Here is a 27836-nt window from a genome sequence, read left to right on the forward strand (position 1 = left end):
GAGTTGGGGAGTCCATCAGCACTGGACTCGACGGACCTCCAGTTGGGGCCGGAGTCAATGGAGTCGGGTCTTGAGAGCCAGGCCGTGGGTGTCCTGCCGCAGGATGCACCCCACTGGAATTCCCTCGCAGCTTCTTAACAGGGGGAATGACCCCGTCCACCTTCTTTTTCTTATGTGGCACCGGGGACTGTGAGCGGTGCTGCCTGCTAGAGCTGGCCTTACGAGCCAGGGAGCAGTGCTGATGCTCCTTGGAGGAGTCCTTCCTCGGTGCCAGGGCATCCCACACCGAGGCTGGGGTGTTGCGCACCCATGATGCCGGTGCCGTTTCTGGTACCAGCTGAAGGCGGAGGGTTGACTCCATCAGGAAGAGCTTTAAACGATAGTCCCCCTCTCTTTTAGTCCTGGGTCTATAGCTCCTGAAAATTGGGCACTTGTCCGTCTGATGACCTTCTCCTAGGCACTTAAGACAAGGAGCATGGGGATCACCTCTAGGCATAGGTTTCACACACCTCTCACACGCCTTAAACGCCTGCGACCGAGGCATGCCCCAGTGCCTGGTGAAAACGGGAGGGGGGGGGGCAAAGTAAGCTTAACTAACTATAAACTACTAGACAACTACTGTTACTACAACTCAATTAAACTATTTACAAATAAGAAAAGGGAACCACTAGGTAGCCACTTGTGAATGCAAGAGACTGAGCTGCTCCAATGACCATCACTGACAGTAAGAAGGAACTGAGCAGGCAGCAAGTCGGCAGGGACCTATATACACTGCCATGAAGGCGTCACTCCAGTGGTCTCCACAGCCGACCTGACGGGTACCGCTAGAGGAAAAACCTTCCGAAGATCATACACGCAGTGCACACACACCTATTGGAATGCACATGAGCAATCACTCAAAGAAGAACAAAATCTTTTTGAAAGTCCTGACCTGCCCACAGCTCTCTGCTTCACCCTGCCTTTTTCCTACTGCCTCAATTGTTGAGGCAAATATATTCCCACACAAGATTACATCTATAAAAGGACACATTTAAAACAGAGTAAGGCACATACCATTGATAGAGTAGTAATGGAGGACAAGACAGATGGGGAATTATACTGGTGTTTGCTGAATTACTGAAATAATCATAGAATCATAGAATATCAGGGTTGGAAGCGACCTCAGGAGGTCATCTAGTCCAACCCTCTGCTCAAAGCAGGACCAATCCCCAGATAGATTTTTGCCCCAGATCCCTAAATGGCCCCCTCAAGGATTGAATTTGCAACCATGGGTTTAGCAGGCCAATGCTCAAACCACTGAGCTATCCCTCCCCCCCAGTGCACTGTGTAAACTGAAAGGCAGTGCTGAATTAGGGCTTGTCTTCACAGAGAAGTTAGTGCTCAGCAAGCTAGAGTGCAGCACACTAGCTACTCCGCACTAACTCCCTATGTGGACATGTTTACTGTGCACTAAAAGTGCCTTGGGGCATTTTAGTTAAGTATACTTATAAGCATACTAAGCTAAAGTACGGTTGGGTGTTTGACCAGTCCAAAATAATTGGTTAATTGACTAATCAAACATTGGTCAAATATGGTCAAATAATGACAAAAATGGCCAAATATTTTAAAGCACTATTATTAGAACAGTAACAACAGTAACAAAAAAGTGTAAATTTTTATGGTCTTCAATAGGCTTAGCCTAGTTACAAAAATCAAGTTACTTAAATGTGTAAAAAATATTCAACACAATGAAATGAGGTTCTAAAAAATGAAAGAATTATTACTACCTTTTTTAGACATGTCAGTTAAGCATTTAAATGCAAACATTCAAGACTGAACAGTTACAAAACAAAAGAAAAAAAGAAAAGTAATTTTTAAATTACTAGGTAGGCAGCAAGCCAACTCTTCATGCAGCTTGCTTTTCATTATCTTCTTTTTCTTTATCAACTTCAACTGCTTTATCTATATCTTTGTCATCCTCATCAGTTATCAGTATCTCCTTCTTGCTCTTTGTCTGATGACTACTGAGTCATCTGTCATTTTCTTCTCCAATCTTAAATTATGATGCATGGTCACCAGATTCCCAGTAGTGGAGGTCTTCAGTCTATTTCTGGTTTTTGAACGAATGATTCTGCAAACCAACCAAATTCGTTCTGCACAAGCAGTAGTACACAGAAGTGTTAAAAGAATTTCTACCACTTTGTAGCTAGAATGCAATGAGGACACAATCCTTTCCACCATGATGGAAGAGCAAAATATTTCATTTCAGCTGCTGGGATTGCACTCCATATTGTTTTATGACTGAATGAGCTGATTCTTGCTTTATAATTTGCTGCCTCGGTCAGAATTGTTTGTTCATTTGTATATCCTTTAAAATTTGCAACAGCCACTATGAAGTTACAGGCTGAATCAAACTTATCATCAGAAATGGCCTGGCCCCTGAAGTGTGGCTCAACAGGGTAAGTGGCATTATGTGCGGGAGTGATCACCTGATTTTTCCATGATATTATTTTGTCTATTATCATCTTCTCTTCAGCTATTGCAAGTGGACTGTGTTCTTTTTTCTCACAAATATGTCTCTTACAAGTGTTGTTGTAGCCATATTGGTCCCAGGATGTGAGAGACACAAGGTGGGTGAGCACATATATTTTATTGGATCAACTTCTGCTGGTGGAAGAGACAAAGACAAGCTTTTGAGCTACACAAAGTCTCTCCCACCAACAGAAGTTGATCCAATAAAGGATATTATCTCACCCAAATATATTATTAACACCAAGAACAAGTTCCGGAACATCAGACAATACAGAACTATCATTTTCCAATTCGGAATAGACTGAGCTACAAGTTCAGGCAGTGAAATGAATTTTTGAGTTTCACATCTAAAAAGGCATGGTCTTCAAGAATATCAGTGAGGATTTTTCAGAGGCAGCATCCAGCCACCATTTCTTCAAACTGACTGACTAGCTTTCTTGCTTATTTGAAGATCTTTGAGACATTTAACAGAAGATGCCCATTGAGTATAACAAGCCTTACTCAGTGTGGAAGAAACTGAGTGCTGTATTAAATGACACTGAAAAAGGCTGCTGATACTGCTTTGTTTTTGAAAAAATTGACAATGCTTTTTATTTTCGACGCATGATGAGAAAGTTGTCAGATCTTCAATTTCACCAGTAAAAACCTGCATTATATGGGCAGCTCATTCATAACACAGAACATTTATCAATGAAGACCAAGCAGAGCTTTCATATTAGCCACTTTTGTCAGCCACAAATGAAATAACCTTCCGTGGACCCAAGTCCATTATATTGTTTAACTGGTCAGCTATACACTGGGCTGTGTAATGATGCTCAGTTATGCACTGGAACAAGTAAAACTCTGGTTGTGGAGCTGTTATCATGAAATTGATGACAGTCTCATTGCTCCATCCATCAGACACTAGAGACATGAGGAGTTCATGCAATAAGAACACCAGCTATCTTTTTTCACATCATCCACTTCAGCATTCAGAAGACTTTCTGCAAGCTGTTTCCTACTTGGCATTTTGTAAATTGGACACAACTTATGAAAAAATTATAGCATTTAAGGATTTCTGACTATATGAAGTGTACTACTAGCATAAATACCTCTAGGAAACGTACAATTAAGTTCATTTTTCTGGTAACAGGACACTCTATCCAAAAACCTCTTACTACCACTTTCATGAACATCTGAAGACTTTCCAGAAGTAGGAGTTTTAAATGCTGAACCAGATAGAGTAGTAAAATTCTTATTAGAAGATGAAGAAATGGCATTAGTTTCACTTTCATTGTCATATCACTGTCTTCATCAAAAGACGCCATATGTCGTGATACTGCTGCCGAAACCAAAGTAGGAGAATGCAGACAAATTTTGAAGCAGACCACTTTTCTTGTTGTTTGACCGTAATGATCTATCTTTGACAGTAGTTGGACATATATTAGAAAAATTCAACAAGTGTTTCTTCATTCTAAATATGTGTGTCATACTCAGAAAAAAGAACTTCCACATAGTTGGAATAGTTTTTCCATGTTCCTGTCTAGTAAAAGATTTCCATGCAAATGATTTTGGCTTTCTCCAACTCTGCATAATTTATTATGTCACTGGTGGGTGAGGTAGAATCTTTTATTGAACCAACTTCTGTTGGTGAAAGAGAGAAGCTTTCAAGCCACACAGAGTTCTGTGTACTGTTATTAATGTCTCATTACTTCTGGAATGCTCTCTAGATTATGAAGTATTTCTTGTATTTCAGTCAACCAGTAGCCATTCAGTTCTATTTCTAACTGCTGCTATTCCAGATGATTCCAGTCAATCAAAATGCTTTGGGGCATGCTGCCCTCTCCTCCCCAGGACCCTTATAGACTCCCAGATCACATAAAGGGGGGCAGGTGGCCATTCCTCCCTGCAGCAAAAACCATCAACTCATAAGCAGCAAAAGGAGCAGAAACAGAGCAGGGAGAGAGGGACTTCTATAGAGATGTGATGTCACAACACTGTCAATCGCACAGAACTTTTTATATTATCAGCAAATCGTTGGCTGAGGATACAAGGGAGGGGTCGAATAACAGGCGAATAACATTATTTGACGGGTCAATTGACTGGCTTACCAAGCCTAAGGTAAAGCACACAAAGATGCTGTAAGAATGTACACATAGGGAGTTAGTGAGGTTGCAGCTACTGTGCTGTAAATTCACACCCTAGCTTGCTGTGCACTAACTTCTCATACAGACAGGCCTTTACATTATCTGAAGATTGTGAGTGTGAAATGGCTCAATTACACCAACTAGGCACCACAGGTTCAACATAAGTCACTGAACTGCATGGCAACTCAGGATTGGTCAAGTATATCCCAAACCCGCAAGGAGTTCCCAAGTACGCGAACCCTGAGGAAGTTCCATAGTATACTTTTATGAGCACTTCACACTCATTTTACATCATCACAATGACACAACATACTCAGAGGTTCAACCCATTGTTCTGTTGATAGGTTCATAGCTAAAACATCAATGGAATTCTCAATATACAGTAAGAGAAAGAGCACACACACTAACACACTTCTGAAACTACAGTGGGCCCCCCCCCCCCCGGTCCCAGCCCCACCCCCAGCACTGCCCCAACTCCGCCCCCTCCCTGCCCCTATTCGACCCCTCCCCAAATCCCCGCCCCAGCCCCGCCTCTTCCCCAAGTGCGCTGCGTTCCTCCTCCTCCTCCCTTCCTCCCAGGCTTGCCGCACGAAACAGCTGTTTCACGGCGCAAGTGCTGGGAGGGAGGGGGGAGAAGCAGGACACAGCGGCCGCTTGGGGAGGAGGCAGAGGCGGAGTGGAGGCAGAGGTGAGCTGGGGCGGGTCGGGGAGCTCCCAATAGGTGTTCCACACCCAATTTTTCCCCGTGGGTGCTCCAGCCCAGGAGCACCCACAGAGTTGGCGCCTATGGCTGTTGTTAGAGTAAAATTCTCACACTCTAGAAATTTTCTTCTCTATAGAATAGTAATAGCTCCAAAATGCATTTAAAACTACAGTTTCATATTGAAAACTGGACAACTGGCCTAGAGAGTACTGTATTGTGTGAGGTCAGCAATAATGTAAGACCCAAGAACCCAATTCTCATATTCAGATTCATTTCCAATCAATATGTACTTACAGCTCCTGCCTAAGTCTTCTTATCTTTGCTTTAGCATCTGCTAGCTCCACTGACAAGTGCTGTCTGCTTTCAGTGCGTTTAATGCCTGGAGATCCACAAGGTGATTGTGCTGCTGATGCATGAGGTAGAAAATGAAGACAGTCCCGTTCTTCAGAAAGCTCTATGATAGTCTAAGAAATAAAACACAACAAGCATATAAGCACTTCAGATGGCTGTTTATATGTCAAAAAGTAACAATTAACTTTTATAGGTACAGTAAGTCAAAAACTGAAATGATACAAGAACTAAAGTAATATGGTCTTGTAAAAGAACGAGTTGGAATCAAGAACACTGGGTTCAATTCCTGGCTCTGCCACAGACCTCCTATGTGTCTTTTGGCAAGTCACATAATAAGATTTTCAAAAACAGAAGCTTAAATTTAGACTTCTAGTCTCATATTTAAGTACCAAGTAAGAGGCCAATTCTCAAAAATGCTCACTACCCAACAGTTTCTATTGACTTTACTGAGAACAGCAAGGTTCTCAGCACTTTTGAAAATCAGTTTATTTATTTAGGAGCTGTGACACTGGGCCAAAAAGGCTTAAGCAACTTGCAGGCTAAATGACCCAAATTCAACCTTTAAAGACATGTTAGAGAAGTATGTAAATGCTAATTAGGGCTATTCCTTATAAATAGATAACATAGCTATGTTAAATAGACTAGAGTTTTGAAATGCAAACCTGTATTGTTAGAGAATTAAATGTAATACTAATGGTATGTGTTTTTATGTCTTGTTAGTTGTTAACCATGTAAATCAGTGGTGAGCAACCTGTGGCCCACGGGTTGCCCACCACTGATGTAAACAGATAGTTCCTGTCTATTACTATAGCTATTGATTCAGTGATCAAAAGGGAATATTAACATTTAGATTAAACTTGGGTGTAATAGTGTCATTGTCTATATTTCTCTTTGAAGGCTGTAGTAAACTGTTTATGACCTGCTTAATGGATAATTACCTTATGCTAATTAATGCAACCACTTACCTGGTTACATAGGAAATAGGTAATTCTACTTCAAAGCAACTATTCTTCACCCAACGGATCAACATGATATTGGACATTGGACTGAACGTATGGACTAATTCTGAAAGAACTCTTTGCAACTCTAAAGCTCTAAAATTAATAAATTTTAGTTTAGTTAATAAGAATTGTCTGTAAGTGTGTATTTGGGTAAGATCTTCCCTGATGCTCCCTGACTCAGATGAGAGAAGAGTAGAGAGTCAGGGAGGGACAAAACCATCAAGTCTCTAGCTATTATATAGGAGGTGTAGACAATACCAATATGGTACTGGGTAGGATGGTACTGACTGCGAGGTGGGAGGCTTCATCAGTAATGACCCTGTTAGTGCTGGTCTTGCAAAGAAGTCAATGGGGATGATCTCGTCGACCAAAATTACCAGTACCGGAGTCATTAGTACTAACGGAAACTGAACCGTTAGAGACGGTGCAGAAGATAATGGTACTGGGTTCTTTGAGGAACAATTAGACCATGGCAAGATGGGGTGTGAAACTAAACTGCGGTAGTCTGCCATGGTATAACAGTCTGTGTGCACCCTGTTGATGCGTGTTAACAGTCCTCTTTGAAATGGGACTAGTTCAGAGCGCGTTAATGAACTATTAACATGTGTCAGCAGGGTGCATATGGACAGTGAGACTGCAGCAGGTTACTGCTGGGTAGATTCACACCCCAGTTTGCCATGGTCTAATTGTTCGTAAACACAAACTTTATGTTGCTGTATGGGCACTAAGCAGCAGTATGTCAAAGTGCACTACAAAACTTTTAGTGAGGTAGCAGGGTCCACATGGTGACTTGGACCAATGGTTCTGAACCAGAGGTAAGGATACCCTTGGGGGTACACAGAGGTCTTCCGGGGGTACATCAACTCATCTAGATATATGCCTAGTTTTACAGCAGGCTACATAAAAAACACTAGTAAAGTCAGTATAAACTAAAATTTCACATAGACGTGACTTGTTTATACTGCTCTCTATATAATTTATATTCCAATTGATCTATTTCATAATTTTATAGTATGAGAAAGTATGCAATTTTTCAATAATAGTGTGCTGTGACATTTTGAATTTTTATGTCTGATTTTGTAAACAAGTAGTTTTTAAGTGACGTGTAACTTGGGGCTACGCAAGACAAATCGGACTCCTGAAAGGGTACAATAGCCTGGAAAGGTTGAGAGCCACTGACTTAGACCTGGTCTACACTACAAACGTAGGTCGACGGAAGCCGCCTTACGTCAACCTAATAATGTATGTGTCTACACTACCAGGGCCCTTCTGCCAACCTAACTCGACTGTTATGTCAACTTAATTACTCCACCTCCGCAAGAGGCATAGCGCTTAATTCGATGTTGATGGGTCGACAGAGAGGCAGTATAGACGCGGCACTGTGTAAATCGACTGTATTGGCCACCAGCAGGTGTCCCACAATGCTCCGCTGTGACCACTCTGGTGATCATTTTCAACTCTGCTGCACAGCAGCCAGGTACACAGGAAACAGCCCCTCCCCTTTAAAGCCCTCGGAATTTTTTAATTCCCATTTCCTGTTTGATCAACATGGAAAGCTCGGGAGCCCAACTGATCATGGTGACTCAACGCCCCAAACGCGCTCCAGTCTGGAGTACACAGGAGGTGGTGGATCTTATTGGTCTGTGGAGAGAATAGTTTGTGCAGGCACAGCTCCGATCCAGCCATAGAAACGTCAACATCTACAAAAAGATTGTGCGGGGGCATGGTGGAAAAGAGCTACTCCAGGGACATACAGCAGTGCTGTGTGAAAATCAAAGAACTTCGGCAAGTGTACCAGAAGACAGGGGACACAAACAGTCATTCTGGTTCTGCACCACAGACATGCCACGTCTACAATGAGCTGCATGCGATTCTCAGTGGCGACCCTACCACTACCCCCAAATGCAGTGTGGATACCTCACAGGAGTCTGAGTCCTGGGCCTCCTCAGGCAACAACAAGGAGGGCATTGTGGATGAGGAAGAGGAGGAGAATGGGAGACAGGCAAGCCGGGGATTCATTCTCCCCGAGAGTCAGGAGCTATTTTTAACCCAAGAGCAGTCCAGCTGGTCGCAAGACAGCATAATGGCTGAGTGTGATGCAGGGGAAGGCTCCTCTGGTGAGTATGCAATTCCAGTCAAACTGTAGGGGTTACAAGCTCTTATATTTTATGTTTAATATGAAGAAAAAGTGAGATGCAGTGGGTATCTGCTTCCCAGTGTCCGCTCCAACTACGCAGAGGGTGCCCCCGGAAAACACTGTCTATGTTCTCCATGGAGATACTCTGCTATCATTTGCAGAAGGTTTCTGGGGAGGGTTGTCTTATGTCTTCCACCTCAGTAGGACACTTTCCCATGCCACTCCAGTATTAATTCTGCTGGCATCATTCCGGTACACAGCATAGCAGCATAAGGACCAGGCCTTTACCCAGTTGCTTGCAGCATCTGCTCCCTTGCTACCTCTGTTACCCTCAGGAGACTGATAACCCATAGGGTCACCTAGGGGAGATGGTGGAAGTTTTCATTACATTTTGATTTAGTTGGGGATTGGTACTGCAAACAGATCATGTGATCCCCCACCCAAGGTGATTTCCAGGTACCTCAACCACGTTTTCCCTAACATGCCTGTGATTTGGATGGCAGGGATCTGCTTGACCTTGGAATCTGCAAGCCCAGGGCAACTGCTAGCAGCAGTGTTAAGGGGAGGAGGGGTGTTCCTAGGTTCTCTCGTGGCCACAACCCCATTCCCCCTGGAGCCACCATGGACAAAGACCACAGTTTGGGAAGCTTAGCGCTGGTCCCCAGTCTCCAAGCACCGTCCACATTGTGAAGGGGAGGGGGCATTCCTCATCTGCCCACCTGTGCTCCCGACACGAGTTGCCCACAAGTTGCAGCACAAGGCCCGTTGCCCATGCCACTGGGCCATACTCACTTTGGCTGGAACAGCAAACCAATTTATTGAATAGCTAGGGATACTGATTATGTTCTGGCTTCCACTTCAGTGTAATAAGGAGTGTGATTTTAAAATAGCAATTTTGTACAAGGGTATGCACTGACAATGGTTGCCTTGTGCTTTGCATGCTTTACAGTAGAAAGCTTGGCCTTTAGCATATCCTCCACACCATCGGAGAGACTTTCACAGATTAGAAGACAGAAAAAGAATGTGTGATGACCTAAATTCCCTGTAAGCTGCGCAGCTGCCTATTAAACCTTGCGAGACCTGCCACAGCCGGGGGAGAGGCGTCCCTCCCCGCCGGCTCCAGCATGGACCTGACTCGGCCAGGGGAGAAAAGCCCTTCCCTCAGCCCGGCCCAGGCCTGCCGGAGCTACCAGGGAGAAGAGCCCCTCCCTTGGCCCAACCCAGCCCCGCCCGAGCTGTCACTGCCGGAGAGAGGCGCCTCTCCTCCAGCCCTGAGCTGCTGTGGCGAGAGAGGGCTGGGATGAGTCATCTCTCCCCACCGCAGCCCTGGGGCAGCCTGCACCTCAAACCCCTCATTCCTGGTCCCCACCCCAGAGCCCACCCCCCCAACCCTCTGCCCCAGCACTGAGCCCCCTTCCGCACCCCAAACCTCTCATCCTTGGCCCCACCCCAGAGACTGCAGCCCCTGCACCCCACCCTCTGCCCCAACCCTGAGCCCCCTCCCACACGCTAACCCCCTCATCCCCAGCCCCCACATCCTCAGCCAGAGCCCTCATCCTCCCACATCCCAACCCTTTGCCATAGCCGAGTCCCCTCCCACACTCTGAACCCCTCGGCCCCACCCCCACCACATGAATTTTGTTATGTGCATCAAGATGAAGGTGATGTGTCACACATCACCTTGATATTGGTGCACATAACAAAATTAATTCCACACATAGATGTAAAAAATTAGAGGGAACACTGGTGATGACATGTTCAACGAGATAATGAATGCCTCTGGGAAAGCTGATTCGGAGCTAAGAGCCTGGAGGATTTCATTGTCTGAAAAACTGGACATGGACATGGAGAGCAAGAGTATTCTAGGAGCATGAACGTGCCATGCAAGATGAGATGCTGAGGATTATGAAGGATCAATCACACATGTTGAGGCATCTGATTGAGCTTTAAGAAAAACAGCTTGAGGCTAGACTCCCTCTGCAGGCCCTGCAGAACGGCCTGCAAACATCACCCTATTCCAAAATCCCCCTCTACGAAATGTCCAGGAAGTGGGGGGGGGGGGGGTGCAGTATCCCTTCCACTCAACACCTGGGGAGGGTACTAAGAGCAAATGGCGGTCATTCGAAGACTTTTGATAGGCAAGACTTCTGTGCTTACACGGACAAATTGACTTGGTTTTTCCCCTCCCAATTTTATCACACGGTTTGCTCAAGGTTAAACTATTTTCCAGGTCTTTCAGTGCCTTTGTTTGTGCAATTAAACTCAATGTTTCAATAATGAAATACTCTTTCTTTATTCTAAGCATGGGGATTTGGTGGGTGAAAGGGGAGGTACAGGGAAACTGATGCAATGGAGGGGATGGTATGGGAAGGCACAGGAAGTGGCACACATTACTGTGGCTCATTACTGAAACAGGTTTTCAAAGTCTCCCGGAGAGGCAGAGCTCCTTGCTGGGCTCTGGGCTCTTCTTATTGCCCTGGTATCTGGCTGCTCAAAATTAGCTGCTAGCCTATCTGTCTTCTTACCCCACATCCCTGTGGAAACTTCTCTCCCTTCACCGCACAGATATTATGGAGCCCACAGCAGGCAGCGATAACAATGGGGATATTGCTTTCACTGAAGTCTAACCTAGTAAGCCAACTGCGCCAGTGACTCTTTAAATGTCCAAAGGCACATTCCACCACCATTCTGCACTTGCTCACCCTACTGTTGAACTACTCCAGGTGGCCAGTGTATGGCTTCATGAGCCATGGGAGCAAGGATTAGCTGAGTCTCCAAGGATCACTATTGGCATTTCTACATCATCAATGGTTATTTTGCAATCTAGAAAGAAAGTCCCTGATTGCAGCTTTATGAACAGACCTGTGATCCTAAAGATGCGCACGTCATGCACCTTTCTTGGCCATCCCACGTTGATGTACATGAAATGCTCCCTGTGATCCATCAGCACTTGCAACACCATTGAAAGGTATCCCTTTCAGTTTATGTGGTCTGGTGCCAAGTTAGGGATATGCATGTCATATATTGCCCACCGCAGTTAGGGAACCCCATTGCAGCAAAACCATCCACTATGTCCTGCACATTTCCCAGCGTCACTACCCTACTTAGCAGAAGTTAATTAATGGCCCTGCAAACTTGGATCACAACAGCTCCCACAGTGGATTTACCAACTCCAAATGGATTCCACACTGACCAGTAGCAGTCCGGCATTGCTAGCTCCCACAAAGCAATCATCGCTCACTTCTCCGCTCTCAGAGCAGCTTTAGTATTGCTGCGCTTCAGGGCTGGGGAAAGCTCTGCACAGAGTTCCTGGAAAGTGGCCTTCCACATTTGAAAGTTCTGCAGCCATTGTTCATCATCCCATAACTACATAATGATGCAATCCCACCAGTCAGTGCTTTTTTCCCGGGACCAGAAATGGAGTTCCACCGTGTTCAGCTGCTGTGCAACTGCTAGCAGCAACTGGGAATTGTTTCATTCTATGGCTTGCAACAGGGCTGCTTGAAGGACATCGCAACGTTCTGTGCAGCAGCTCATGTCTCAGCTCTGGAAATACTGCAGGATAAGGTGTGAGGCGTTTGTAATGCTCACAACAAGAGTGCACAGCTGAGCAGGGTCTATAACTTCTTGAGCTATGACTTACACATGGCTAAGCCAGGCTTTTGAAAACAGGCATGAGAAAGTATGGGTTGTTTGCCACTGATATCAGGGTAGGGAGACAGGGAGGGAGGAAACTGCATCATGGGAGGTCGAAGCCATGTTCCCATTCTACCCTGAGACAATGTTTTGGTCCCACGAGGCATTGCAAGCCCTTCCCCAAACCCCCTAAGGCTAGTTGCACTGTGGGATAGCTACCCATGGTGCACTGCTCTCTGCATCGATGCAAGCGCTGCTAGTGAGGATGCACTCCACCAAGACAATGAGCGTGGTTTGGGCAAGCCCGATCAACTTAATTACTGCAGCGGTTACATGTCAACTTAAATTAAGCTGGGGTAAGAGGTAGATATGCTGGAGGGTAGGGATAGGGTCCAGAGTGACCTAAACAAATTGGAGGATTGGGCTAAAAGAAATCTGATGAGGTTCAACATCGACAAGTGCAGAGTCCTGTACTTAGGAAGGAAGAATCCCATGCCCCGCTACAGGCTGGGGACTGACTGGCTAAGCAGCAGTTCTGCAGAAAAGGACCTGGGGATTACAGTGGATGAGAAGCTGGATATGAGTCAGCAGTGTGCCCTTGTTGTCAAGAAGGCTAACAGCATATTATTGGGCTGCATTAGTAGGAGCATTGCCAGCAGATTGAGGGAAGTGATTATTCCCCTCTATTTGGCACTGGTGAGGCCACATCTGGAGTACTGCGTCCAGTTTTGGGCCCCCCCCCACTACAGAAAGGATGTGGACAAATTGGAGAGAGTCCAGCGGAGGGCAACAAAAATGACAAGGGGGCTGGGGCACATGACTTATGAGGAGAGGCTGAGGGAAGAGGAGGTTACTCACCCTGTGCAGTAACTGATGTTCTTCGAGATGAGTGTCCCTGTGGGTGCTCCACTCCAGGTGTTGGTGCGTCCCTGCGCCTTTGCTCGGAGATTTTTTTGCAGCAGTACTCATAGCGGCCACGCATGCTCAGAGGCTGCCCCCCGCTGTGAGTCTAGGTTGATAGTACGCATGCGTGGCCGGTCTCCTCAGTTCCTTCTCTACAACGGAGGCCCCCCAACTCCGAAGTAGAGGGGAGGAGGGTGGGTAGTGGAGCACCCACAGGGACACTCATCTCGAAGAACGTCAGTTACTGCACAGGGTGAGTAACCTCCTCTTCTTCTTCGAGAGCTGTCCCTGTGGGTGCTCCACTCCAGGTGACTTAAAAGCCGTGTATCTTAAGGAGATAGGGACTTCGGATCTGATAGGAACGCCGTGGATAGTACAGCCCTGCCCAAACGTATGTCAGATAGAGGGCCTTGAGTAAGGGCATAGTGTTTAACAAATGTGTGCTCAGAGGACCAGGTGGCTGCTTTACAGATATCAGCCAGGGGAACTTTGCGTAAGAATGCTACAGAGGCAGCCAGAGATCTAGTGGAGTGTGTTCTGATGCCGTCTGGAGGTGTAACTTTCTTCATCTGATAGCACAACCGGATGCACTGAGAAATCCAGTTCGAAAGTCTCTGGGTAGAAATAGGCGTACCTTTGGAGCGCTCTGCAATGGAGACAAAAAGTCTGGAAGAATTTCTAAAAGGTTTGGTTCTATCCAAATAGAAGGACAAGGCCCTGCGTGCATCTAGTGTATGCATTGAGGCTTCGAACGAGTTCGCGTGTGGTTTCGGAAAAAAGGTCGGTAGGTATATTGGCTCATTAATGTGGAATGACGAGTGCACCTTTGGAAGAAATTTGGGGTGTAATCTGAGGGTAACCTTGTCTTTAAAAAATAGCGTATATGGTGGGTCTGCCATAAGAGCTGCTATTTCTCCTGCCCGTATGGCAGAGGTAATTGCCACTAGAAATGCTGTTTTCATCGAGAGGTGTAAAAGGGAGCAAGTGGCTAGGGGTTCAAATGGTTGTTGAGTTAGGCAAGACAGTACTAGATGAAGGTCCCACGGGGTGGTAGGTGGTTTAATGTCTGGGTATAGGGTTTGGAGTCCCTTGAGGAAACGCTTGGTGATAGGATGAGCAAAGACAGACATGTCATCAATTCTGTCGTGAAAAGTTGTAATAGCAGCTAAATGGACCCTGATGGAGCTGAAAGAAAGGCCGGATTGCTTAAGGCCCAATAGATAGTCAAGTATGAGCGAAAGAGATACCGACGTGGGACAAAGTTGTTTAGCGGAACACCAATGTGTGAATCGTTTCCACTTTCGTAGATAGATGGTGCGAGTAGATTGTGTTCTGCTATGTAGGAGCACCCTTTGAACTTGTTCAGAGCAATCTAGTTCGCTTTGGGAAAACCATGTAGGAACCAGGCTTTGAGATGAAGCATGGACAGGTTGGGGTGGAGAAAGCGGCCGTGTTGTTGTGATAGGAGATTCGGAATGAGAGGCAAGGAGATTGGTGGTTGAATCGACATTCTGGTGAGGAACGGAAACCACGGTTGTCTGGGCCACGACGGGGCAATTAGGATCACCTTGGCCCGGTCTGTTCGTATTTTTATCAGGACCCTGTTGAGAACCAGTATCGGGGGAAACGCATAGAGTAGGTTTCGGTGCCATGGGATCATGAATGCGTCTCCCAGGGAATGTTTGGAATGTCTGGAGCAAAAATTGGGACATTTCTTGTTTTTTGTAGTTGCAAAAAGGTCTATGGTTGGGTAACCCCAAGTGCTGAATACGTTGTGAATGGTTTTCTCGTCTATCTCCCACTCGTAGTCCCATGGGAAGCGTCTGCTTAGTTCGTCCGCTGTGGTGTTCATTACTCCGGAAAGATAGGCAGCCGATACCCAAATGTTGTTCGCAATGCACCAATTCCAGAGCTTCATAGCCTCTGTGCACAGCGAATGGGATTGAGCTCCTCCCTGCCTGTTTACATAAAACATGCATGCAATGTTGTCCGTCATTATGCGTACGTGATGATTCTTGATTAGTGGCAGGAAGTGACAGCACGCATTGTGAATAGCTCGAAGTTCTAGGACATTTATGTGCAGGGAGGTCTCGGTTGACGACCATAGCCCCTGTACTGTGTGGTGAGACGTGTGCACCCCAGCCTGTCAGAGATGCATCGGTGGTCAGGATGAGTGATGGAGCCTGCTGAAGAAAAGGGACTCCAGAGCAGAGGTTGGAGTGAACTGTCCACCAGTTTAGAGAATCTTTGACTCGGACAGGTAGGGAGAGAGTCTTGTTTAGAGCGTGCACATTCCGTCTGTAAACCGTGGCCAACCACGCTTGGAAGCACCTCATGTAGAGGCGTGCATTCTGGACGAAAAAAGTGCACGAGGCCATTGCCTACAAATACTAGGTCACGTCTCGGGCAGTCACCTGGGGACTGTTGCGAATTTTTGTGGCCAGTTGGCTTATGGAGTTGAAGCGGTCGGGTGGGAGAGATGCCAACCCCGTCCGGGAGTCGAGGTCTGCTCCTATGAACTGCAGGTGCTGGGTGGGGCGTAATGTGGATTTGTTTTTATTTGTAGGCCGAGAGATAGGAAACGATCGACGGTGAGCCGCGTGAACCGGAGAGCTTCGTCGAACGTTGAGGCTTTGAGGAGGCAATCGTCGAGGTAAGGGAATATGATGACCCCTTGTTTCCTGAGGTAGGCAGTGACTACGGCTAGGAGCTTGGAAAAGACACGGGGGGCTGTGGACAGTCCAAAGGGGAGAACCCTGTATTGAAAATGTGTCGAGCCGAGGGTAAATCGAAGGAAGCGTCTGTGGGCCGGATGTATAGTGACATGGAAATAGGCGTCTTGTAGGTCGAGGGCAGAAAACCAATCGCCCTGCTCCAGCGCTGGGATTATGGTGGTGAGGGTAACCATCTTGAACTTTTGCTTTTTGACAAATTTGTTGAGCTGCCTGAGGTCGAGGATTGGTCGCCATCCCCCATTTTTCTTTTCTGTTAAGAAATAATGGGAGTAAAAACCCTTCCCTTTGTGTCGTTCTGGCATGATTTCTACTGCTCCCAGATGAAGAAGATGTTGCACTTCTTGGAGGAGTAGCTGCTCGTGAGAGGGGTCCCTGAAGAGGGACGGGGAGGGTGGGTGGGTGGGAGGCAAGGAGAGGAAGGGGATGGCGTATCCAATTGTAACTACCTCTATGACCCACTTGTCGGAGGTAATGTTCTTCCATTGGTGGAAGAATGGTCGTAGGCGGTGTCCAAAGATAGGTGTGTTGGCTGAAGTGGGAACGCTGTTTTCTAAACCCTCGACCAAGGCTTCAAATCTGCCTATTAGTTGGAGGGGGTTGAGGCGCCCCTGCAGAATTGGGACGACGACGCTGGAATCTTGGTCTTTGACGTTGTTGTTGTTGCTCCTGTGGTCTATGGGAATGTTGTGTAAATGTGGGATAGCGTGGACGTTGGTACGGTTGGTATCTATATTGCCGTCTTCTGGTCATAGGTGTCTGGAGACCTAAAGACCGGAGGGTTGCCCTTGAGTCCTTCATTGAATGAAGCACGTCGTTCGTGGTAGAAGCAAAAAGTTTGTCACCGTCAAAGGGAAGATCTTCAATGGTGCTCTGAACTTCTCGAGGAAAGAAAGAGGAGGAGAGCCATGAACCCCGTCGCATGACTACTGCTGTGGCGGTCGATCTTGCTGCAGTGTTGGCTACATCGAGGGCCGCTTGAAGAGTGGTGCGTGATATGCTTTGTCCCTCGGAAACCAGAGCTGTGAATTGTTGTTTTTTCTGTTCTGGAATGTCGTCAATAAAATCCATGAATTTATTATAGTTTTTGTAGTCATATTTTGCAAGGACTGCAGTATAACTAGCTATACGAAATTGTAGGGTCGAGGATGCGTATACTTTACGACCAAAGAGGTCCAAGCGTTTGCTGTTCTTGTTGGCTGGGGTGGAACGGGAATACTGTTGTTTGGCCCTTTGGTTCGCGGCGTCTACTACCAATGAGTTTGGTGCCGGGTGGGTAAAAAGGAATTCAGAACCCTTTGGAGGGATAAAGTACTTCCTGTCCGCTTGTTTACAGGTAGGTAGGCTTGTAGCTGGAGTCTGCCAGATGGACTTAGCGGGTTCTAAAAGGGCTACGTTGATTGGTAATGCCACCCTAGAGGAAGAAGAGGGCTGTAGGATGTCCGTTAGCTCATGCTGTTGTTCAGTGACTACCTCCAAGTTAATTCTCAAGTCACTGGCAACTCTTTTAAAGAGGTCTTGGAATTTTGCGTAGTCATCCGATGGTGTTGGAGGAAGGGGAAGTAAGGCTTTTTCAGGCGTTAGCTCTGGCTCTGCTGGAATAGGAGCAGGGCTAGGTTTATCCTGGAAGTGTGACTGTGCTGCCAGGTGTCTCGTGTCACTGGCAGATTCGTCAGGTGGTGGCGCTAGACCGGTGTTGCGCCTGGTCGAATTGCCATAGCGCACGTATTCTCGAGGGTACGATGCCCATGGTGTCCAATATTGCCATGGTGGTGGGTAGGGCATAGGTGGTGCCATCCAGGGGTTCACCCCCCAGGAGGCAGGATCCTGAGAGTAGGATGAGGTAGTTTTCTTATAACCTCTATTGACTGGGGTCTGGGAGTGGGAGTCTTGATATGGAGAAAAAACTCCCTGTGGATCAGTTTCCTCCTCACTGGAGGAAGGCTGCTCAGATCCTGACTCAGGCATTGGAGAAGAACAGGAATTCATCAGGGGAGACTGCAGGATAGGTGATACCAATAGATCTGCTGTCTGAGTAAATTGAAATGGTGAGGCTCCTGCGTGAGGTGAAAGCTGTGCAGGGGGAGGTTGCCGTGCGGGAACATTCCTCTGAGCAGGGGTTTTGCCTGTGATCTCCCTGTCAGTCTGCTCCGCGGTTGTCGGTGCCGCGGTCGGAGCCGGGCGGGCAACATCAGCCTGCAGGAGATCAGGCATGTTGTAAAATGTCGACACCGCGTCCGTCGCGGTGCAGAACGGTGCCATAATAGAGGCAGGCAACTGAAAGCCTGATGCCTCGGAACCGGAGCCTCGCGCCGCCGCCGCAGCCTCAGGCGGCTTTCGCGCGGTTCCTGAGGAGCCCGGCTCATCAAAGTTGCTGAGGCGAGGAAACACGGGCAGGGAGACCGTTGATCTGCCTGAAGAAACCTTGTGCCTCATAACCTTCTTTGGTGAAGAAGGCTGTCCCTTCTTTGTAGATTTTTTCAGTTTTTTTGAGGCGGGGGGGCTGTGGCGGACAGCGGAGCCGGATTCAGCGCCTGGGTCTGAAACTGACCCAATAGACTTTTGCAGGAGGAGCAGTTTAAGTCTAAGCTCCCTGTCCTTCTGTGCCCTGGAACTGAGTTTACAGCAGTGGGCACATTTTTGGGGAATGTGGGCTTCCCCCAAATATTTTATACACTTTGAGTGGCCATCTGATAGCGGGATAGCCTCCTTACATGTAGAACAGCGCTTGAAGCCTGTGGAGCCCGGCATGGCCGAAGCGGCTGCGGCTGACAGAAAAAAAGTTGTGTTTTTTTTTTTTGGTAACAGATAAACGAGGTAATTAACTACACTAACAAAGAACTGACAACAAACTAGTTACTAGAAGGGTAATTGTAGCAAGAGTGAGGGATTTCCTAACGAGTCTGCTGAGCTCCGTCTCAGGCCGGGGACGGTAGAGAAGGAACTGAGGAGACCGGCCACGCATGCATACTATCAACCTAGACTCACAGCGGGGGGCAGCCTCTGAGCATGCGTGGCCGCTATGAGTACTGCTGCAAAAAAATCTCCGAGCAAAGGCGCAGGGATGCACCAACACCTGGAGTGGAGCACCCACAGGGACATCTCTCGAAGAAGAACTGAGCTTGTTTAGTCTGCAGAAGAGAAGAGTGGGGGGGGGGGGGCGGAATTTGATAGCAGCCTTCAAGTACCTGAAGGGAGATTCCAAAGAGGATGGAGCTCAGCTGTTCTCAATGGTGGCAGATGACAGAACAAGAAGCAATGGTTTCAAGTTGCAGTGGGGAAGGTCTAGGTTGGATATTAGGAAACACTATTTTACTAGGAGGCTGGTGGAGCACTGCACCACCTCCCTAGGTAACCCATTCCAATCTCCATCCTTAGAGGTTTTTAAGGCCCAGCTTGACAAAGCCCTGGCTGGGATGATTTAGTTCGTGTTGGTACTGCTTTGAGCAGGGGGTTGGACTAGATGACCTCCTGATGTCTCTTCCAACCCTAATCTTCTATGATTCTATGAAATTAAGTTGACTTAACTTTGTAGTGTAGACATGTCCTTAGTGTGTGGCAGGCTACTGCACCGTAGAATTACATCCTGTCTTGTCCTGCATTAACTCTCTGTGTAAATATGTACAAAATAAGTGCTGATAAGTGCTGACAACAGTGAGCTGTGAGGCTTGACTTTGTAGCCACAGGCAGTAAGAAGGAACTGTGAGGGGGCTGAGGCAGCCCTGCTCTTTTTGCCCTCTGATGGAGGCATCAGGACACAGGGTGCATGTGTCATCCCCAGAGGTACGGCTAATCAAGTCCCCAGCTCAAGTGCAAAGGGCACGCACACACCTAAGGTGAAGGAACTAAAGTGGAAAATATATGTGCACAAGAACTGCCTAACTTTAGGCTCCTACTTACAAAAACCTTGCATTTAATCTCTCTTTTGTCTTCTTCCTCAACTGTAAAATGGGGTATTAATACTTACCTATCTCTCCAGGATATTTGGGGTAAAATTAATTAATATTGTAAAACAATTTAAGATCTTCAGATGAAAGGTGTTATGATTGCAAAAGCTTTATTTTTTGTTGTTTTTGTTAATAGTATTGTGCTAGTGCCTGAGGTTCCCAATCAAGATTGGAGCCCCATTACTCTAGGCTCTGTATCAAAATAAGATATGGCCCCTACCTTAAAGAGTTTACTATCTAGAGCTCCAATCCTGCAAAGCCCTACATATGTGCTTAACTGAATGCACAGTGATCAATCCCACTGAAAAGAAAGCCACATTCATGGGACTGTGTGATGAGCTCACACCAGCCCTGAGGCGCAAGGACACGAGAATGAGAGCTGCCCTGCCGTTGGAGAAGCGTGTGGCGATTGCACAGTGGAAGCTGGCTACTTCAGACTGCTACCGATCGGTCGCTAACCAGTTCGGAGTGGGAAAGTCGACCATTGGACTTGTGTTGATGCAAGTGTGCAGGCTCAGTAATCGCATCCTGCTCCGAAAGACCGTGACTCTGGGCAACGTGCGTGACATTGTGGATGGCTTTGCATATATGAGCTTCCCTAACTGTGGAGGGGCAATCGATGGTACGCACATTCCAATTCTGGCACCAGACTACCTAACCACCGAGTACATTAATCACAAGGGGTATTTCTCAATGGTTCTCCAGGCACTTTCGGATAACCGTGGGCATTTCATAGACATTAACTTTGGCTGGTCCGGAAAGGTGCATGACATATACATCTTTTGGAACACTGGCCTGTTCAAGAAGCTGCAAGCAGGGATTTTCTTCCCAGACCAGAAGATCACTGTAGGGGAAGTAGAAATGCCCATTGTGATCCTGGGAGACCCCGCCTACCCCTTAATGCCATGGCTCATGAAGCCATCCATGGGGCAACTTGAGAGTAGCAAATAGCGGTTCAACAACAGGCTGAGCAAGTGCAGAATGACTGTGGAGTGTGCATTCGGCCGTTTAAAAGCCCGCTGGCGATGCCTGTATGGGAAGCTGGACATGACCGATAATAATATTCCTATGCTTATAGCCGCATGCTGTACACTCCATAATATTTGTGAAGGGAAGGGTGAAAGCTTCACTCAGGGCTGGACCACAGAGGCTCAGCGCCAGGAGGCTGAGTTTGAACAGCCGGAGACCGGGGCTATTAGCGGGGCCATAAGGATCAGGGATGCTTTGAGGCAGCAATTTGAAGCTGAAAGCCACTAATATTTATTGCTATGCTCGGGATTGCAGTGCTTGTAATGCTAGGAGGTGATTGGTGCACATGAGGCAAGAAGGGGCCTTAACATAGCTGTATGTATGTTGCTTTGCAGTGGTCTTTTTGCTTTCACTTAATAAAGATTGCTTTCAAACAAATACAATTCTTTTATTGAAAGACAACAACCAGAGGAGAGAGTGAACTGAAAAAATTCATGGGCAGGGATGGGGGAATGGAAGGAATGTGGGAATGGAAGATCTCAAGAGGAGGAGAGGTCCTGGCATGGCTACAGATTTGTGTATGTCCAGGGATCATAACCAACCTTCTCCTTTGGAGTACGATGCAGCGGGTGCTGTACTTCAGCAGGGCCAAACTGCAGATGGAGGGTGTTGAGTGCAGTGGGTATTGGGAGTTCACACTGCTGGACTGTGAGGAGGGAGGAGTGGAATGCTGAGGGTAGAGAGTGGAGCCAGGAGGTTGATAAGAGTTTGTTGGCGGTGTGAAGGGTGTGCATGGGAAAGAATTTTGCGACAGTGGCTGCAGGGGAGGGCAGACACGGAGCTGCTCGGTTTGAAGAGCTAGTATCACCTGGAGCGTGTCCGCTTGGCGCTCCATAACTGTTAAGAGCCGCTCCGTGGCTTCTTTCTGGTGTGCCGCGTTCTCCTTTCGGTCCCTCTTCTCAGTGTCCCACCACTCCTTCAATTCCTTTTTCTCTGTGGCGGAGTGCATCATAATCTCATGCATAAAGTCCTCCTTAGTTCTTCTTGGACGCTTTCTAATTCTTCGCAACCGTTCTGCCGCCGACAAGGGAGGCTGTCCTCCCAAGGTCATCTCTGTGAAGTTTAAATGCAACATTTTACAGAAGCAGTATTGTTTGCCACACAGACAACACTGTTTCAGTGGTTTGAAACATAGCCAGTATTCACATACCTGACACTACCTGGCTGACCCCAGGCAAGCACACATAAGCCACAAGACCCCCAAAATGGTGAGTAGCTGCAGGGGCAGGGTAAATCACTGTTCCCGGACCCTGCTGTACACTGGGCATGTGGCTCTTGGGCAGCTGGGGAGAGACAGCACCGTAGGGGGGGTCTGATAATCATTCCTGTCCCCACACTTTCCACAGCAGATGATCATTATGGAAGATATCTCGCTGCTGAGGGTGAGCAGGGCATCAAGGGAGGGTCTTCTCCAAGACTGCGGCTTCCGCCCAGGCCCCTATGCTGCTAGCTTGTGTGCAGCTATGGTGATGGCACGGTGGCTCGGGAAAGTTACCGTTAATGGGGCAAGAAACAAAGCAGCTCTGCCGAGGAACCTGCGGCAGCGGATTGCCCAGTATCTCCATGAGAATTTCCTGGAGATCTCTGAGGGAGATTCCCATGAAGTGAGGGAGTCTATCAACAGCCTGTTCTGCCGCTCAAACTAGGCATGAGGTGGGAGACAAGCCTGCTTTCTGCAACCTTCCTGCCCCCAACAACTTGCTTCAGCAATTCTCCAAATCAGATCCACTTACCAGGGGCCTCCTCTCCTGTTTGCGCTTCACCAATATTCGACTGCTGTGACTGGCTAGGCTCCTCCAGGGTAGAAAAGAGCTCCTGACTCCATGCATATCTGGCCTCCGAGTTATCCTCTGCCTCTGGGTCCCCCTCCCCCTCTTCATCCAAGATTATCTCCTCCTGGCTCAGTCCACTCTCGACTGGCAATGAAGCCAACGAAGTATCCACAGGGGACTTTGGAGTGGATGTCAGGTCACCATCGAGTATCGCGTCCAACTCTTTGTACAACCGGCAGCTCGTGGGCGCAGCACCGGAGCGGTAGTTTGCCTCCCACACCTTGTGGTAGGCGTTCCGCAGCTCCTTCACTTTGACCCTGCACTGCAATGTGTCCCAGTCATGGCCCCTTTCTATCATGCATCTAGAAATCTGTCCATAGGTATTAAAATTCCGACGGCTGGAGTGCAGCTGTGACTGCACTGCCTCCTCTCCCCAAATACCAATGAGGTCCAGCAGCTCGGCATTGCTCCAAGCAGGGGATTGCCTGGTGCGTGGAGCAGACATGACCACCTGAAAAGATGCACTGAGACCATTGCACACATCACCGAGCAAACAAGAAGGGGATTTTCAAATTTGCAAAGGAATGTACGGGGTGGGGCTGACGGTTGGTCACCTGAGGGCAGGGCAGTAGAGTTCAAACTGATGGCCAGAGAGGACACTTCCCAGAGGCCAATTGCAGCGCTGTAATCACCACGGTGTCTACGCTGGCACAGCAGCGCTGTAGCCACGGCGCAGAAAGCTGTACGCCTCTCATTGAGGTGCTTTTTTTAGAGTGCTGCATCTGTACAGTTTCTGCACACTAAGTGGCTTGGCATAGCCCCCCATCCCTGGGGCTATGTCCCCAACGGGACTCCGCTACTAATGACTACTAACTATAATACTAAAACTACAATAACTACGTACAAGAAAAACTCAAAAGAGTCCAAGCAAAAGAAATCACTATGGGGCTTGTGAAAGCAAGGAACATTCCAACACCATCACTAACAGAAAGAAGGAGCTGAGATGGCGCAGGGCCGATGGCGCCCAACATACTGGCACATAAGCATGGGGCTCCAGAGCTGGCCCTACAGATACCACTAGAGGAAAAATTTCCATTGACCATGCACGTGGGCACGCACACACCTAACATGGAATTGACATAAGGAACAATTTGAAGAAGTCGTCTTATTTCAAGCCATGCTGCCAACTGATAACATTCAAAGAACGTATATTATCTATTTTCAAAAATTCCAAACTGTTTAATTTTAAAAAGGTGCTTTCTTATACTTTTTATTTTTAAATAATTAAGCACATACATACCTCAGAATGTTCATCTCTTTCATCTATAAGTCTTTTTAAATGTAATGCCATATTTTTCAAGAGAGGCTCGATATATTCTTGTGACAGAATGCTGACATCCATCCACTGCAGATCAAACACATTTTCCTGATTATGAGTTACCTATAAGAGAAAGAAATAATTGTGAAAACAACCTTTATGCGCTATTTAATTATAAGAATGCAAAAGAAGTATAACAAGAGGAATAATTGGGAAAACTCCTCTTAGCTCTGGTCTCCCAACTCAATTTATCCTCTGTGGGTTCTAATACATTAGAAAATGTCTGACAATAAAAAATATGTTAAGTTGTATTTGATGGAATAGTTTCTTTACCCACAATGAAAACCTGGAAAGCAGGTCAATTAGGCCTAGCAGCAACTACAGCTAAAATATTAGGAGGGAGTTGGGAGGCTGGCAAACCTGAGGTGGGGGGAGCCAGACAGGTAGGAAAGGCTCAGGGAAAGAGGCAGCAGGTCTAGGAAGGAACAGACCTTGGCTGCTGATTAGAGGGTCCCTGAGCTGGAACCTGGAATAGAGGGTGGGCCCAGGTTCTCTTACCAGCCACTGGGGAAGTGGCACCAGCTGGTCAGGGTATAGGAAGACTGCCTGAGCCTTTTCATAAAAGACTTTGATACCCTGGAAGGGGAGGACCATAGTGACCTGGCCAGAGGGCCAAATCATGAAGAAGCGGCAGCAGCTCCTGGAGCGAGAGAGTGGCTGCAGACTGAAAGAGTGAGACGGAAAGACAGAGTGCAATTGCAGAAAGGGGCGTCGGCCTCGCAGAGCTAATCCCCAGAACCACCAGGAAGAGGCACCATCCAGTGATGAGTAGAGTATCCAGTCACAAGAAAGCAAACATTTCTAGTCTCATACAAAAGATTTGATTTAAGAAGCCACATCTTTGTGAACAGCATAAAAGAACCCTATGAATAAGTTATCTAACATCCCTATTTTAAAATGAAAGATTAATCAATCAATATTAACATCCACCAGTATTTCATTTCAGCAACATAAAAATGGAACAACAAAAGTGGTAAAATACAACCCTGGTAGCCTGGGGCATGATAGATGCTGCACCATGCTGCCATGTGGGAGATCTACACTTAAGAGTGACCTCAAGATGACGTAATAAAATCAATTCATTCTTCTTCCTGGCTATGTTGAGTTTGAAGTTAAAGTACAGCCTGACTGCTTGTTTTCTTCTTGTACCAGGTTAAGTGCCTTATTCACAAGGTGAGCATAGTTGCAATAAGAAAAGGATGGGTATGGTATGTTTATTTGGGAAAAAATATGCTTGTAACTTAGAATGAATGGAAACTTTAAGAGTTCCAGACTTATGAAACCCCAGACTCCCATGCTGTCAATTTCTCCTTCCTGTCTTACCAGACCTCTGTGCTGAGTTCAGATAAAGTTAGGAAGGCTTACAGACAGCAACAGAAACAGCAGGTAGCTGACAGAGCTGGGAAATTCCATTATCTATTCTTGGCAGAGCTTCTTAATGTAATGGCAAAATAAGGGAATAACTTAACATATTGTCTGTAGAAATTTGCAATCTGCACTATAGTGCACAGGTAATTATCATGTGTGGTTGCTTAGCTAAATGGATCTGAACAAATATTACTGGAAATTCAATGGGGCTTGTTCATTTAAAATTTGGTGATTACATTAAATCTATAGGTTTAAAAAAAGAGATTTCAGACCTCTTACCCGAAAAACTCAACTCATATTTAATGATAGAGTAGCTACCAGTCCTCCAAAATATAAACATATTCCCCAAGAAACACAAGATACACTCATATTTCTTGAGGCAAAAAAGATTACTCACTAAGGGCTAGATCCTGAGAATCGATTAATCCAGGGACATCTGTGTGCTCACATAGAGCACAGTTGACGTCAATGGTACCAACTAGGTGGATCCATTTATACAATCTAGGTCTAAACTATTATTTTGTTCCTTTAATCCCTGTATACAGCCCAATACAGTGGATCCACACATTGCTTTAAAGAACCATATTTTTAACAAATCACTTTTATTTCTGATTCAGTTCATACTAATATATTTGTACTAGACAGAACTGAATTTCACATTACATATACTAGTATGAACTGGCTGAAGAGATCTCTGAGCGTTTAGCAATTATGTGTGAGAACTCACGGAGGATGGGAGAGATACCAGAGGAATATAAAAAGGCAAATATAGTACCTATGTATAAAAAGGAGAATAAGGACAACCCAGGGAATTATAAACCATTGATCTTAACTTCTGTACCCAGAAAGATAATAGAGCAAACAAACAATTTGTAAGATAATATGGTGATAAGTAACCATCAACATAAATTGTCAAGAACAAATCACATCAAACCAACTTATATTCTTCTTTGACAGGGGAACAACATTTGTGGACAGGATGGAAGCAGTAGATGTGATATAGCTTGACTTTAGTAAGGCTTTTGATACTGTCTCACATAACTTTCTCATAAGAAAACTAGAGATATATAGTTTAGATGACCCTACTATAAAGAGGGTGCACAACTGGTTGGAAAAATCATATGAAGAGTAGTTATCAATGGTTCACAGTCAAGCTGGAAGGACGTATCAAGTAGAGTCACACAGGGACCTGTCCTGGGTTCGATTCTATTCAATATTCAATAGCTTCATAAATTATTTGGATAACGGCACAGAGAGTACACCTGTAAAGTTTGAGAACAATACCAAGCTGGGAAGGACTGCAAGTGTTTTGGAGGACAGGATTAGAATTCAAAACGATCTTGACAAACTGGAAACATGGGCTGAAATAAACAGGATGAAATTCAATAAGGACAAATGCAAAGTTCTACACTTAGGAAAGAATAATCAATTACAAAAATACAAAATGGGAAATGACTATCTATGAAGGAGTACTGCTATAAAGGATTTAGGAGTTATACTGGATCACAAATTAAATATGAGTCAACAATGTAATACTGTTGCAAAAAAAGCAAATATCATTCTGGGATGTTGTAGTGGGGCGGCTGCCCCACTCCAGTAGGCAGGGATTAAAAGCAGACCTGGAGAGGGCTGCGGCTGGGAAAAGTAGTGAGAGCAGCTGAGTGAGTAGCTGACCACAGGCATGGCCAGCTCAATCAGGGCCCAGCTGGCCCTGATAAGAGGGCGGTGAGCCAGGAGCTGAGGAGTCTCACTCTAGCCCTGGAGTGGGAAGGGCTAGCTACCTAAGAGCAAGGTACCTGGAGTAGAGCAGTGTTGGGAAAGGGCAAGAGGAGCTGGGGAGCTCCAGCCTGGTAAACCCCCGGCTGAAGGCCTTGATGAAGGCCTACAAAGGTACTGGGGCTACAGAGGTGCAGCCCGGGAATAGGCAGAGGCAGCTGGTCCTACCCCTTGCCATTATAGACTGCAGACTGCAATGGGAAAGGGGACTAGATGATGATTGGCGGTAGCCACTGAGGCAAGGTGGGTTTAGAAGGTTGGGGTTCCCTTGGGAGGGGAGACCCAGAGTAAGGGGGTACTGCTGGGGGCAGAACCCTGAGGAAAGGGGAACCAGGGTCCGGGAGGGACATGGGGCCTAAGGCAGAGGTGCTCCGGAGCTGGAGTTGAGCTAATTCCCAAGATAACCAGCCGCGACAGTGAGTCATCGCTTTGCTACAGATGTATTAGCAGGAATGTTGGTAAGCAA

The 27836-nt window shown here is 46.6% G+C and overlaps 1 protein-coding gene across 4 annotated transcripts in view; it reads right to left on the reverse strand.

Moving 5' to 3' along the window:
• The window catches only part of CCDC88A (coiled-coil domain containing 88A), a 346834-nt gene that overhangs the window by 198830 nt on the left and 120168 nt on the right, over positions 1-27836 (reverse strand). For all 4 annotated transcript variants that reach the window (XM_065400915.1, XM_065400912.1, XM_065400913.1 and 1 more), the window contains exons 7-8: positions 24149-24289; positions 5635-5804 (exon numbers count right to left, since the gene is read on the reverse strand). In XM_065400915.1, the coding sequence (XP_065256987.1) occupies positions 5635-5804; positions 24149-24289 (311 nt within the window). The remainder of the gene's footprint in view (positions 1-5634; positions 5805-24148; positions 24290-27836) is intronic.

The sequence above is a fragment of the Emys orbicularis genome, chromosome 3 (genome assembly GCF_028017835.1).
Source record: "Emys orbicularis isolate rEmyOrb1 chromosome 3, rEmyOrb1.hap1, whole genome shotgun sequence".
Classification (NCBI taxonomy): domain Eukaryota; kingdom Metazoa; phylum Chordata; order Testudines; family Emydidae; genus Emys; species Emys orbicularis.